This window comes from Rhincodon typus, chromosome 12 (genome assembly GCF_021869965.1).
Source record: "Rhincodon typus isolate 14 chromosome 12, sRhiTyp1.1, whole genome shotgun sequence".
Classification (NCBI taxonomy): domain Eukaryota; kingdom Metazoa; phylum Chordata; class Chondrichthyes; order Orectolobiformes; family Rhincodontidae; genus Rhincodon; species Rhincodon typus.
Window position 1 is genome coordinate 47,123,756 of NC_063343.1, and position 16,299 is coordinate 47,140,054.

At 37.6% G+C, this 16,299-nt stretch overlaps 1 protein-coding gene across 1 annotated transcript in view; it reads right to left on the reverse strand.

Moving 5' to 3' along the window:
- The window catches only part of LOC109927338 (rap guanine nucleotide exchange factor 6-like), a 337,005-nt gene that overhangs the window by 247,819 nt on the left and 72,887 nt on the right, over positions 1-16,299 (reverse strand). The window contains exons 3-4 of the mRNA XM_048603586.1: positions 12,940-12,996; positions 11,271-11,354 (exon numbers count right to left, since the gene is read on the reverse strand). Coding sequence (XP_048459543.1) covers positions 11,271-11,354; positions 12,940-12,996 — 141 coding nt within the window. The remainder of the gene's footprint in view (positions 1-11,270; positions 11,355-12,939; positions 12,997-16,299) is intronic.

Here is a 16,299-nt window from a genome sequence, read left to right on the forward strand (position 1 = left end):
AATTTAATCCTTTTTACTGCATAGCATTTAATGTACATTCTTCATGTTGCTAATCCATGCGTGCATAAAATTAAGAAATATGCCATTAAAATAACAGCTCAAGTATTACAGTCCAGCCTGTGGAAATAGTTTTGTCAATCTAAAATTGTTGTGTTACCAGTAAATGTAAAGAGATTTTCTAAAATAAATCAGCTTTCAAGTCATCACACACTTGGGGTTGTCAAATCAACAAGTGCTAGCTGGAGCCAACTAGTCTCCCTTCTGAATGATTTGGTAAATTTGTTTATCAGTGCAGTAGGCAAACAGTTTGCAGAAATTGCTGATACGATTACAATACTGTTGGTAATTTGTATAGTTGGTTCTTCCAATGTCACATTCCTGAGTAAGACAAACTGTATTATCGTATTATGCAAACATTTTCAATAACACTTCTCATGTTGTACAGAACAAAACATTTCTACAAAGATGGTTCCCTCCTTCTCCTAAACAACAAATCACACACTGCATTAATAATCCAGAGAATGACTGTTCAAATCCCACCACGGCCACTTAAAAATTTTAAGCCACTTGCAACGAAACTTGGATGTGCTTACAAAGTACATTGGCAGAAGAGACCATAAAGCAATTGAACTGCCGTAAAAAGCCAACTGGTTAGCAAATCTACTGTACGAAAGTAAATCTGTTGTCCTTACTTCGTCTAGTCTATACTTGTCTTCAGCAATTGAAGACGTTCACAGAAATTTGAACAATTTCTCCTACTTTAATGAGCAAACAACTGACTTTCAGTCAAGCTACTCAAGTATAGCAGAGCAGAGACAACCGATTCAAAACCATGAAGAGACAAAACCTCTATATTCATAGCACCACGTATCAATGCCTCAATGCAATTATGACTAAAATATTCATATCTTTACTTAAAAACAAACTTCCTTGGCTGTATATTTTGAATTTTATTAAACCTTAAACCAGACAGAAAAAAGTTAAATGAATAAATAAATTGGATTCCAATCCTAAAGAAAACGGTGTTAAATGCAATTGGTGATAAGGTTGAGTTTGGGATATGGCAGAGAAGAACAGAGTATTGACAGCATACTTACATAACCTAATCTCACATCTCTGGAATGTAATCACCAAGGTATATGAATCCTTGCACAACTCCAGAAAATTGTGCATGGAAGTTGAAATGAAAGTAGCTCATCAAGAGTAGAATCAAGGAAAATATAAGTGGATCTAATGAATATAATGAATTCAAAATGGGTATAAGACGAGAGATTTGGTTGAAGATTTGACAAGAGGGAGAGGGAGTATGCAGTTAAATATCTGACTCCCAGGAGGTCTGAAGCCTGGTGATAAAGATAGTTGCAGGTCCATCAGTTGTTTTAAAAGATAATGCACAGGAGCAATGCAGATAGGTGGTTGCAGAGATAAGAACACTGAATTTATTTTGCTCTCAAGCCTGATCCTCAAGTACTCACAACGATTTCAGGACAGAATGGAACTATTTGGCCTGTTGTGTGTGTACTGGCCCAGCGAAGGAGCAATTCACCTTGCTCCATCTCTCTCTCCTTTTCCCTAAAGCCCTGCAATTCTTTTCCTTTTCAGGTCATGATTTAGTTCCCTTTTCAAAGCCTCACCTGGGCCTGCTTTCAGCACATACACAAGCAAACTGTTGGTACATTCCACTTGCTGCACGAAAAAGGTTTTCCTCATATTCTCTTTTGCCAATTACCAATGGGAACAATTCCTCCCTGTTCTATATATGTCCCTCAGGATTTTACACTTTTCAAGTCTCTACCCAACTTTATCTTCTCCAAGGAGAAGAACAAAATTACGGAAATCTTTCTACATAGTGAAGCTCCTCATCTTTGGAATCATTCTCAAATCCTTTTTGCATGCACGTTAGTATCCTTCCTAAAGCATAATGCCAGAACTGAATGCAATACTCAGTTGAGGTCAAACCTTTGCTTTATGCAGGATTAACAACGTTTTCCATTTTGTACCCAACACCTTTATTTGATAAATAAGTGCAGGATGCCATATGCAATGTTACCACTCTCTCAATCTCTCTTGCCACGTTCAATGGCTCAGACTCAAATATATCTAGGTCCCTCTGCTCCTCCACCAACTTCAGATTGTACACTATTTTAAATTGTTTTTCTGCATTCCTTTCTATGAAAGTGAATTTGTTCCAACTTCTCTGCATTACAGTTCATCTGCCACTTTCAGCTCATTCCACCAAATCATCCATGTCCTTTTGAAGTTCTACACTACTCTCGTCATGGTTCACAAAATTTCCAATTTTGAATGATATGCAAATTTTAAAACTGTGTCCTATCCAAGTCACTAATATATGCATCAGGAAGACCAGAGGTCTGGACACCAAGCATTGGGGATTCCACAACAAAGCTTCCTTAAGTCTGAAAAAGCAATTTCACCATTATTCATCATTTCCTGTCATTCAACCAATTCCATCTTCATTTTGTGACTGTCCCATTTATTCCACGAGATCTAACTCTGCTCACAGGTTTGTTGTACCTTATCAATTGCCTTCTGGAAGGCCACAAAAAAAAAACCATCATCCTCAATGCTCCCTGTCACCGCATCAATAAACTTTATCAATTTAGTTAAACATCATTTGCCCTTAATAAATCTATACTGGCTTTCCTTAATTAATCCATATTTGCTAAATTTGCTTAATTTTGTGTGTCAAATTATCATTTCAAGCAGCATCCCCACATCAAGGTTTACACTCACTGACCTGTAATTACAGGGCTTATCTCTCATGCTTTTTTTGAACAAAGGTATATCATTTCAAATTTTCCAGTCTTCTGTCACCAGCCAAATCTAAAGAAGATTGGAAAACTGTAGCCAGTTTCTATTCTCATTTCCCTCAGTAACGTTGGATATACCTAGAGCGTACGAACTAGGAGCAGGAGTGGTAATTCAGCCCATAAGCCTGCTCCACCATTTACTATGATCATGGCTGATCTCATGTTGGCCTCAACTCCACTTCCTTGCTCATTCCCCATAATTTTTTAATCCATTGGTCATTAAAAATCTGAATAAATATAAGTAGGAGATCGATAATGTCCCATGTACTGTATTTTAACATAGATAATTCCACAGATTCACAACTGTTTCAGAGAAGTAATTTCTCATCTCTGTTTTAAGTTAATTCTAAGCTAAAGCAATGACCTCTCATTCTAGATTGCCCACAAGAGAAAACATCTGCTCTATATATACTTTGTCAATAGTCTTTAGCATCTTATATACCTGAACTGGATCTCTTTTCATGCTTCTAAACTCCAGCAAGTATAGGCATAAACTGCTCAATCTCATCTCATAAAACACGTCTTTCATCTCTGGCATTAATCTAGTGAGCCTTCTCTGAACTACATCCAATTCAATTGCATCCTTCCTAAAGTAACAAGACCAAATCTATATTCGGTACTCCAGATACGATCTCACCAATGCCTAGTGCAATTTCAGCAAGACTGCCTACATTTATAAGCCACGTCCTCATTATTTAGATGCCAAAACCCTACATTTCCCTCTTCATTATTTGCTGCATCTGCATACTAGCTATCAGCAACTCTTGCATGACAACGCAAGGCCAGGCCTTATCCAGCACTAAAACCACAAATAGCAGATGTTAAAAATCTGAATTAAAAATATAAATTCCTGAAGAAACTCAGCAGTCTGTCAGCATCTGTGGAGAGAAAACACAGCCAACATTTCAGGTTCAGTGACTCTTCTTTAGAATCTTCATCCATTTTGAACTAGTCACTGTACCCAAAGTGTTGACTCTGCTTTCTCTCCACAGATGTTGCCAGACCTGCTGGGCTTCTGCAGCAATTTCTGCTTTAGTCCTTATCCAGTCCTGGTTCCTCATCAACACTTAAGCAAAGGCACCCTAGGCAATATCCAAGTTTTAGTCACTTCAATCAACCACAGAATCCCTACAAATGCAGAGAGGGGCCATTTGGCCCATCGGGTCTGTACTGACCCTTTGAAGAGCATTCCACCCAGACCCACTTCCAACACCCTACCCTGTAACCCCACATTTACCATGTCTAATCCACTAGTCTGCACATCCCTGGACACTATGGGACAATTTAGAATGACCAATGTCCACCTAAACTGTACACTTTAGGACTGAGAGGAAACCAGAGCATCCAGAGGAAATCCACGCAGACCTGAGAGAACATGCAAACTTCACACAGACAGTTACGCAAGGTTTTTTCAAGTTTAATTACTTTCGTCGTCACCATTACAAGTAATAAGATGCTGCCCAGGACAAGACAGGTGCAAAGTACTGATTTATACCTCAGCCATCATTCCTGCCTCCATCCATACATCCCTCTTTAGGTCTCTAATCAGCTCCAGTCCTCTCTTTACCATCCTTTTATTATTTATATGCCTACAGAAGGCTTCAGGACTCCCTTTTATTATCAGCTGCAAGTCTCTTCTCATACTGTCACTTTGCTTCTCTTACTTGCTTTTCCAATTCCCCTCTAAACCAACATTAGCCTGATTCTTGGTTGCATGTTCCATCCGAAATCTGTCATAAGTACACTTTTTCTACTTCATGCAAATCTATGTCTATTATATGCCATGGACCTCAGCACGTGTTTATCCTGCCTTTCCTCTTTACACAGACATATCATGACTGTACTTTGACACTCTTCTTTAAATACAAACAGAAATTGTTCAGTTATAGTTTTGTCTGATCTACGAATTGAGATTTATTGGATCAGATCCATTCTTAGCACAATTAAGTTGATTGTTATCCTTAATTATCCTTCCCCTGGATTGCTCCTTGTCCTTCTTGATAGCCAACCTAACCCTTGAGATACCGCAGAGGCACCAGGTGCTGCACCTGTTCAAATTTGCTGCACATACAGCGTTATAGTTCCCACATGGAATAGGATATGTACTCCAGGTACAGAGGTGCATGGCCTTTCCTCTTGCATAATAAAATTCGCTAGTTTAAGAAAAAGACTTACCAGTGACTTATTTTTCTTCTAGGGAGGTTAACTGAGGTGCATTACTTAACTATATCCTTTATTAAAAAAATTAAATGCTTAAAGTCGCAGCTCTGTAAATGTACTTCCAAACTTTGGAGAAAGTGGAACAAATCTACAATATGGACCAGTGAATTGTTTGTCAATCTTACCATGTTGTCAGTTTGATTATTTGCCCCCTGTCATAATTTAAGGATCCCAACCTGCTATCTGTTCCAGTGATCCTGATCTAATTCACATTCCTCAGTCTCGTATACATGATATCTTACTTTCAAGCCCGAATTCTGTTATTCTAGAATTAATGTCCAATATCTCCTTTCCAAATAGAAATTTATTTAATTTTTTAAAAATTTGCCAATCATTTTTGTTCCACTGCCTCCACTGAAGTTCCACCATGAAATTTTATTCTGTTCTTACTTAAAAATCTTCTGTCCTCTTAGAGAAATCCAACATACCATGGGATCACCAACTTTTCACCCAACGAATTATATAGATATAGCACTGAAAACATCCCTGGGTGTTTCATAAGAGTCACAAGAAAGAAAATGGATTCCAAACATAAAGATGGCTAAAGTATGTAGTGGCCAGCAGGCTGGAGGCCCAAGTTACGCAGGGTTGGCCAGCAGGCAACAGGCCCAAGTGGAGCAGGACGATTGTTAGACTGGGGACTGGTGCAGGTAGTCAGCCGCTTACAAGACCAATCAGACCACATGTGATAGCCCCCTGTGCTGATCTACTGCAGGCCCTTTAAAGAAAGGCTGTAATGCTCATCTTTTTAAACTTTATTTCTCTTTTTATAAAATACTGTGAATAACTAAGAAATGCAACTTCTTTCCTTTCTTTTTTCCTTTATTTCTCTATTCCGGTGTCTAAGATCTGCACCTAGGTACTTAAGTTGGCACCATGTGGGGTTAAATTGTAAACTTTACACTGTACTTCTGTACTTGAGAACATGTGACAATGAGGGATATTCTAAAGGAGGAGACGGAAATTAAGAACAACACTTTAGAGAAGAAATTGTTGAGTATGGCATCAAGACAGCTGAAGACACAAAAGCCAATGCTGTGGTGAAGTTGTAAGGAATGCACAAGCAGCTTTTATATTGGTTCCACTTGAACTTTGCATTGCTGGAACTTTGGAAAATGGCTTTTAGCTCACTTCCAAGAGTAAAATGCAGTTTACCAATGCAACACTGAAACTCCAAAAAAATACTCAAGTCATCAGAAGTGATGTTGCAGAAATATAACCAAAAATGGATATTTGGCATCCTGCTTTTGGGAGACTTCCATTTGCTGCTAACCTGATGATAGTTTAACTTATAGTAAGAAGCTGACAACATTTCATTTTCTCAAAAATCCATCTTAAGTGTGTAAACTTGCAAAAAGAAAACTGAATTTGAAGTAGGAAGCCCACACATGAAAGACTCTTAATTCAAGTTTCTCATGCCAAACTTCCTGTTTTGCTTCAGATCGGAAACAAAAACGGAAACTACTGGAGAAACTCAGCAGTTTTGAGTCTGGTGATTAATCATCAGAACAGATACAAGAACTAATACTCCAATGTCTCCTTTCCAATGAATTTTTTTAAAATGCCAATTTCCTTTGTTCCACTACCTCCACTGAAGCTCCACCATGAAATTTTATTATCCTCTCACTTAAAATCTCATCCTCTTAAAAAATGCCCTTTTTTTGAAAAAAAAAGACAGGAATCCTACATTACATGGGGTCACCATCTTTTCACTCAATAAATTGCACATACAGCACAGAAAACATGCCTGGGTATTTCATTAGGGTCAAGATAAAGAAAATGGATTCCAAACATAAGAGGATGATAGAGATGAAGAGTCAACAGACTTGAAATGTTACCTCTGCTTTCTTCCCACAGATGCTGCCAGATCAGAGTTTTTCCAACAATTTTTGTTTTTGTTACTTTTTTTGCTTCATTGAAGTTCAGATTGTTATTCTTTCCCCACTCCATCACACGGAGCACTAATCAGTCCAAAGAATGAGAAGTAATAACCGGTTTCCTTTCTCAAATACAAATGAGTGGCCAAGTATCAGAAAGTGCTGGAAAGATTCTCATGTCTTTAATAGTTTTACTACCCTTTTGGGGGAAGTACACTCTCCATTTCAGTCTGTTTCAGACTTCACACAATGGTTTAGTCATTATCAGGAACACAGCTGAACAGCTAACTAGTAGTACTTCTAATATTTAAAGGACTTCTTGACTGTCATGAATTTCCTCTAAACACTCCACTATTTCAAAAGGCATGGCCTCCCACTATCTGTGGCAGGACAGTTTCACAGAAAACATTTCAAGTCATTGTGATACAGTAATTTCCCTATGTAGCCCAAAATAGAGAAGTAGATAGAACATCTTTCTTTGCACACAAGTTTCTGTGGAAGAGCTATGTTTCTCAGTCAATTACTTATTATTAAAATCCATTTGGTAAACTTCTGTACGATGTGGTAATTGCTGTGCAAACCAGAAAAATCCCAATCAACTTTGTTCTGTTCAGACTCAGCAGGGCAAAGGCATGTAAGTCATTAAAAGATCATGAACAAGTGAAGCCAATAATTAAAAAAACTAATGCAGTGACGGATTTTCTTTTAAATCCAGAGGAAAAAAAAACCATGTTTCAGTTATACAAAGCACTGGTTAGACAATGCGTGGAGTACTGCAAGCAGTTCTGGGTATGAGAGATAGGAAGGAGTCACACAGGGAGTGTAGTGTTGATTTACCAGAATAGAAGACGGACTCGGAGGTTTAAACTATGAAAAGAGTTCTGTGTGTTGGAACTTAGGAAGTGATTTGATCAAAGTTTTCAGGATATTAGGAGGAACTTATAGTGGAGATAGAAAATATTTCTTCTGGTTGAATGTACAGGTCTAGGGGTTAATGCCCAAAACTTACAGCCACATCTTTCAAGAGTGAAATCAAGAAATACTTGAATATAAAAATAGCAATTAATGCTGGATTAATTGTTCATTTTAAATTTGTGACAAATTGATATTTGGTAACTACAAGGTATTAAGAGATAAGAGATAATGGGGAACATAGGACACAGATCAATCATGATCTTACCGAATGACAGAAGAGGTAGGAGGGTCAATATGGTCAGGCTTATTCCTATGTTCTGAAATAGAAATCACTCATGGATAGTATATGTAAACTAAGCATTCCTGGGTTTGAAAAGAGGAAATAAAACACAGGAGGAGAGAAAGGAACAAATCCATGTTTAACAAATGATGCTTAACTTAAAAGAAAAGGGATGTTACACAGGACAGTTGATCTAATGCTAGACTTGCAGACAGGAAGTTATTTAATCTACAGGAAGCAGAATTAAATACATGGTAAAATAAAAATCTGTGTAGTATGCTGCATATTTATCTTCTCCCCACCCCAAAGATCCTGATCAATGTTGCATTGGCTACAGCTGAAATCAGCAAACTACTAGATTGGTTTCAGATGACACAGTTTGCTAAAACATAGCAGCATCTTCTTGCACAAAATTTAAGTTTGGCCTCCTTTAATGTATGCTGTCAATTTTGTTCCTTTCACACAGAGGGGAACTCTGAAAACATACAGAGGAACACAATTTATACCTAGCTTAAAATTCTTAGCTATCGTGAATAAAGCAGCTATGTCTGTGTACTTCAAGGAAGTTTAAGAACAGGGCAAACTGACTGAAGTTTAAAGACTAGATTGTGTTCATTTGGACAAATTGTTCCAACTGGATAATACAAGGACAGACTAGGGTTATTGCTTATTGTTTATTTATGACCAAGTTTAGATTGTATGTTAAGCAATTCCTCTTTTCCACAGAGATAACCAGTTTTCCGAACAGGTTTCTGATACCTTTAAGAAAGAGCTGAACCTGTTTCTAGGTGGGGGTGTCAATTCATATAAATTATTAAATTGATATAATAATATTTTACTGTAAACATTGACTGTTTCTATTTTGGGACAGGTTAATCACAATGTTTTTTATTCATCTATTTTCTCTTGCATTAAAAGAAAATCACTGAAACTTTAATGGAGAACAAGAAATTACACTTCATACATTGTTCAGGAATGAAGATAAAATTCGACTAATGCATCTTCTCTGTTCCAACATCAGAAAACTGCCCTTTCTCAGCCATGAGATTCTCCCTATATTCCTTAATCATTTGCCCAGAAGGTTATGCACCAAAGATTATCGAGCTATTTATTCGGATTACTCCCCCACCATGATTCACTCATTGCTTCTATTAGCCTCTCACATTAGTTACTGAATTGCAACTTTCAACCACTTCCCCTTTCCTTTAAGAAAGCTGATCACTTCCCTGTCTTGGGAATCTTGCATTAGCAGCTGATTCCATATGATCTGTAAATTTTTGTGTGTTTGTTTAACTTTACTGGGTGGAAGCTCAAAGGCTTTAGGCCCATGATTTGCGAAAGCTGCAAATGAGTCGAACTCGGCACTACGAACGCTTAAGTATAGTTACCGACCTTGAATTCTCTCCAAGCAATATGGCAATGCTTGCAACAATGAGCAAGAATTAAAGCCACGATAATGAAAATATCAATGCTCTGTAACAATATCGCTATTTTGTAACACTGCACATATGGCACTGAAACATTTTCTTAAATCCATGGGCCTCAGAGATTCTCTCTCATTGTGAGCTTCTCATTCTGGTAGAAGAAAATATATCCCTAGGTTAGTGGCATGCTTGGTATCATGTTAAATAAGATGAAGTGCTAATGGTACTATCCATTTTTGTTGTCCTTTCCTCCAAAACTATACAGGCATTTCTTTTAAAATCCATACTAAGGTATCTCACAATGCAGTGTTGAATATTTCTGCTGCTGCTGGTAAGCGATTACCTTGTACTTATTTCAAAAATATGGTTCAGATGACCTCCAACTGTAACAGCAAAGTTTAAGTCTGCCAACAATGTTATAATATTATCTGAACCCTGAGCTAAGAGAAACGAATTCCAAACGAGTACAGCCAGGAGTCTAACCAGAGTGCCACCATTCAGCTACGTCACTGCACAATCATGGATTTTAATATCACTGAATTTTGCAAAGAAATTGCATTACATTGTAAAACACTTTATTTTGGCTGATCCACACAGTTTGGTTTCTGAAATGCTTCCTACTTTCAGTTTCATTTTGCACTCAACATCGGTCAGTAGCCCCTGCTTTTACTCAATGCCAAGAAATGAATGAGTATTCTGTTTGCATTACCATAATGATCGATGCTAAAATTGTGAATTATGAAGCAGAAGCTTCTGTTATAAAAGCAAATGATTTGTTGATATAATTCAAGAAAATTTGATGCGTTGCTGGAATGCAGCGTGAAGATGACGCACATTGCAGCTACAGTACAGTGATCATAGATAAAATGAATGTTTATGGTGGCAGATGGGGCTCCAATCAAGTGTTTTTTTTCTCTTGGAAGTGTCTTTCATGAGTTTAATTGGAGTTCCACTCATTCTGGCAAATAGACAGAATCTAACAGAATTCTAACAAAATCCTGGCCTGTGTCTGGTAGAGAGGCAGACAGGCTTTTGCATGTCAGGAGGTGAGATACTGTTGCAAAACTCCCCCACCTCTGAACAACTCTTGCATTCATGTAGCTGTTCTCGTACATTTAATAATGATGGTAAATGATGAATCGCACGACACAATGTCAGGATAAATTTTCAAGACATTGAGAGCTGCAAACTATTTCAAGGAAGGTGAGGGCTATGATGAGCATGCATCAACAATGGGTAATTGGAATTAAGGTCCAGGCCAGTCATTTATCTAAATTGAATTGTGGAACTAGCTTGAGAGGCTGAATGGCCTATTTTGTTCAGTTAAATATCAAGGCACTGGAGGAGGAAAGAAATTAGTAATATGTATTTTTCCAGTAGAACACGCAACTTCAGTCATCTGTCTAACTACTAATAACAATCGGGGGGCTCAACAAAATAGACGGAGAGGGAAAGGATTTAAAAAAACAGCCATGGAAGCTGGACTAAACTCAGGAAGGAGAGTAACATCACTGGAGGAATGTAAAATGAAGCACTATAAAATAGCTGATGGGAATGCAATCCATAACACCTTTACTCTACAGGAAAATATTATAAAAATATTTTTTAGGGGTGACTGTGGGACTTCTAAAATCCTGGGTATTGAATTGCTCCCCATTTCATTCAAGTCACAGAACCTTCACAGTATTTATCATTCAAACATTAAAAAAAGGATATTAATTACCTGCAACGTGGCAGAAACATCGATTCTTTGATAAATACAGATCCTGAAAGGAGGATATACCAGCAAGTTGCAACACTGTCAGGACTAAAACGAAATGAGAGAATTATTTAAAAGAAAAATGTACTTACATAATTATGCAAAGTATTTAACAACAAAATGAAAATCAATAAAATCACAATCTTAGTTGACTTTAAGAAGGGCTAAAGCATGGATTTCGAACTCAATCTAAATAACTCAATTCTAACCTGAAATTCCACAGATACATCAAAGAGAGACTGGTATGTTTCATGACAGTGCTAGACAGTGTTTAAAGGAATGCAATTGGAACCTTACTGCCATGTGCAGTTTAATAAATACCAATTATTCTCAACCCTTAAACAACCAACACTCTCAAACTGTGGAGGCTTTTTGTTAGTTAAGAAGTTCCACAAAATGCTCTTATAGTTAATGCTACTTTTTGAAAATGGGTTAGTCTTTGGGTACATAAAATGTTCAGCACAGTCTGCAAATTGGATTATGATAATATTATGGAATATCCATCGATAGCCATAAAGCTAGAGTTCTCCACAGAATTTGACATAAATCTATTTTTCCATAATCCTCCAAAACTCAAATCCTCAAAATTAAATACAAAGCCTTAATACTAACTTGCATGTTACAACATTTTTGTTTGGCACTGTTGGGTATTAGTAGTTTTGTATGAACTAAAGCAGAATTTATACATACACTTTAAAAAGGTCATGGTGGATATTGGTGCTTTTTTCAAAAAAGACATTTCTCAGAAACCACTGTGAGCATGGAATCACTTCTGGGAAAACCCATGACCAAATTTTATGGCTATCTTGTTTCAATTATTTGTTGGTTTTCAGTTGCAAAAAAGCCTGACAAGCAAATCTTTCTTCTGTTACTGAGACATATTTGTGTTGTACATCTATTGTGAACTCCATTTGTCCCCCTGAAGGGTATCTAGAAGATTTCTCAATAACGTATTTTCTGAGCAAGCTACATCTGCTATGACCTCGGAGACAACAGAGCATCGAGTGACCTATATTTGCCAGAATGCGAGATAGACAACCATCCGAACATTCCAAACCTTAACCACTTTAGTCCCCTTCAAGAATAAACCAAATGAGGCCAAAAGCATTTTATTCCTCCCGTCCACCCTCAATTCTCAAAGTGAATTTCTACAAAGGAAAGTCAATTTAATTTCCTTTGTCTGGCGTGACTATGCCCTTGTGTGTTTGTGTCTTGAGTTATTTACAGAGCTAAACATTTATATTTATTTTCATATTACAAACTGTAAGTTAATCAGTTTTCTACCTTCATTTATTAGTAAACAACAATTATGTGTTTATTAAGAAAACACAACTGATGTATCTTTTTATTTCAAGTCTAATGTAGGGAAAGCCAACAATTAGCCATGTGGGAACTAGGTAAAGAAATTTATTAATGCTGTGACCCACAGAGTACTGAAACTAGAGAAAGGCAGTTGAGCGCACCCATTTTGGCTGCAACAAAGTAAACTTGGACAAATCTCTGTCAATCTTCCACTGTAAAAATCTTGTAGTGCTATCAGCAAAGGAATCTTGCTGCAATTTCAAAGTTGTGCATAATAATATTTAAACTGAAAAGTCAAATTATGTAAAAATATTAAATTTTTAATACTTACTAAAATAAGACCTCATTGGCATCATGCTTTTCATAACGTACCATTGTGCACATCAATCTGAAAGACAGGTATTCACATACTAAAGCTTTGAAAAAAAACTGATAGCATTACAACTATTTGATCACTTTTCAACCTCCACACTATTTTTAGGAAAATTAAACTATAAAAGTGTTGGCTTGTTAACTGATTTTAAATGAAGTTCAAGATCAATAAAAGAACACTCCAGAAAATGACTGAATAAGATTCAATTTATTTTCCTTATTGCAGCTCATTTTTCTACTTTAGAATTAATAACCAGAGGAGAATGGGGAGTAGCTTAGAACTGGAATTTTCAGCCTTTAAACAGAAACAAATAGCATAAAGCTGCCTAGTTACAGAAATGCTCTTTATTAAAGAATCCCATGGCTTGTTCCTTTGCTCAAAAGGACATCGACAGATTCCTAGCATCACAATCTCTTCACATTCCCCCTAAAAATTAATGTTTGGCCAGCATTGCTGAAATCCCCTGAATAGGGATTTTTAGATTAAAAACCCTTTGAGCTGTTACACAGTAGGGCCTTTCAACTGCAGATCTGTTAAAAACTGGACACCAATTCTCTAAAATGAATTACACTACTCTACTTTTCTCAAGTTAATAATTAAGCTTAAAGAGGTAAAATAACAAATGAAAAAACAGATTGATCACCAAACTAACCCGATAGACCAATGCACATTTCAGAAAGACAAGCCATGGCTTTATTTTTGTAGTTTATAACATTTCAGTACAGCAGGACTGAGGAAAGAAAATAGCTTCAAAAATGCTATTCAGTCTCTCCTTGCAGCTGTTCATGAATGCTTGAAGCAGATGTCTAGGAACTAGACCAAGTTGCACAATTTAGAGTGGGAATGAAGAAAATCAAAACCATCTAATGACAGCAGTCACAGGTATATTAAATTGGTTAGCACAATACACTTAAATTGTTACTACTACAGCAAAGCAATTAAATCTCCTGAATTTGACACTTTTATGGTACATTTATAAGCGACTGTAAATAAAAGCCAGGCAAACACATTCAGACTTGAATGACCAAACAGCCCGTTATAGGATTCACGCTGCCAGCTAGTCATAATCTCTGATCTTTTTACAATGACCAACAAGCCCTGGGACTTTTCCTCCCTATTTACCAAAGCCCTGGATTTCCTCAACTAACTGTGGGTGGAGCTCAACTGTCAAAAGAGAATGCTGACCATCAAGAAGTGCAAGCACTTTGAGCTGGGAGGGGACAAGTGGAGGAAGGGCCAAGCTATCCAGTTATAAACTTTAGTCTGTGTGTTCTTTGGAATACAAATTCACAATAAAATTAACTATAAGTTTAAAAAAGAACAACTGCATAACAATACACACTTACATGTCACTTCAAACCATGGCAATGGAATCCCTTATCCACACCTCTATCATACTCCGAATCAAATCATATCAACACTCTCCTTGCCTCAATGACAACGTTGGTTGTAAACTAACAACCTATCCAAATCATTCAGCCAAATCAACCTTTTTCTGGAGAAACTCAGCAGGTCTGGCAACATCTGTGGAGAGAAAGCAGAGTTAACCTTCTTCATGAAGGAGAGTCACTGAACTCAAAACATTAACTTGGCTTTTTCTCCACAGATACTGCTAGACCAACCAAGTTTCTCTAGCAATGTGTTTTTTTTTCAAATTTCCATAATCTGCAGTTCTTTGTTTCATTCAAGAGCTTTTTTTAAAAATTGTTCCACTTCTACACAACCTTCACCAAGTGGTTATCACACAATGCATGATATTAATATTTTACAAATCTTTCATTATCCCACTCCTCCCAACATTGCTACTTCCTTGAGGCCTTAATTCCTTAAGTTAAGGCCCTAAGACATAGGTGCACAAGTAGGCTATTTGGCCCAAATCTGTTCCACCATTTAATGAGATCACGACTGATCTGATAATTCTCAACCCCATTTACCTCCCCTTTTCCCCATAATCCCCTATTCCGTTACTGATTAAAAATCCATCTTGGCTTTGAATACACTTAATGACCCAGCCTCAACAGCCCTCTGTGGTAAAGAATTCCACAAATTCACTACGCTCATCGAAGAAATTCCTCCTAATTTCTGTCCTTTATGGGTGACATTTTAACCCGAGGTTCATCGGGTCCTAGACTCTCACACAAGGGGAAAACGACCTTTCAGCATCTCCCTGTTAAGCTCTGAAGAATCTTGCATGTTTCAAGGAGGTTGCTATTCATTCTTCCAAATGCCAGAGAGTACAGACACAAGCTCTTGAAAGGAAATTGCTCCATACCCAGGATCCAGCGAGGAAATGTTCTCTGGATTGCACCAATGTCAATATGTCTTTGCTTAGATAAAGGGGCCCAAAGCTGTTCACAATATTCCAGGCATGGTTTAGCAACATATCATTTAGTTTAGGCAAGATTTTCATACTTTTATCCTCCATTCCCTTTGAAATAAAGGTCAACAGTCTATTGGTCTTTCTTATTACCTGAACTTATATTCTAGTTTTTTTTAGGATTTATGCACGGGGACTCCCAAACCCTCTCTTTGCTGCAACTTTCTCCATTTAAACAACATTCAGCTTGTCTATTCTTCTTGCTGAAGTACAAAACTTCATGTCTCCAACATTATATTCCATTTGCTAAGTTTTTGCTCACTCACTCAATCTGTCTATATCCCTCTGTAGACTTCTTACACTGCAATACAGCACAAGAACAGGCCCTTCGGCCCACCCGGCTGGCGCCAATTCCTAGTCCTTATTTATACCCGCTACTTATTGCCCATACACGATATCTATCCCTCTGTTCACCTCACATTCATATGTCTATCAAGACATGCCTTCAATGTTGCTAATGTGCCTGCTTCCACCACCTCCACTAGCAATGCATTCCAAGCACTCACCACCCTAAGTGAAAAATTTTCCCCACACTTCTCCCCTGAAGTTTCTCCCACTCACCTTGAACCTGTGCCCTCTTGTAGTTGAGCTTTCCACCGTTGGGAAAAAGTCTCTGACTATTCATCCTATCAATGCCTCTCAATTTTGTAGACCTCTATCAGGTCACCCTCTGTCTCAGTCTTTCCAGTGAAAACAATCCATGTTTATCCACTCCTCATAACTAAACCCTCCAGACCAGGCAACATCCTGGTAAACCTTCTCTGCACCCTCTCCAAAGTATCCTTGTCCTTCTGGTAGTGCGCCATCCACACTACTCAACTTCCCACTTATTTTTGTGTCAACCACAAACTTGGCTGAGGTGCACTCACTTCCCCCATCCAAGTCTTAAACACATGTTTTAAATGATTCTGGCTCCAGCACTGATCACTGTGGCACTCTAC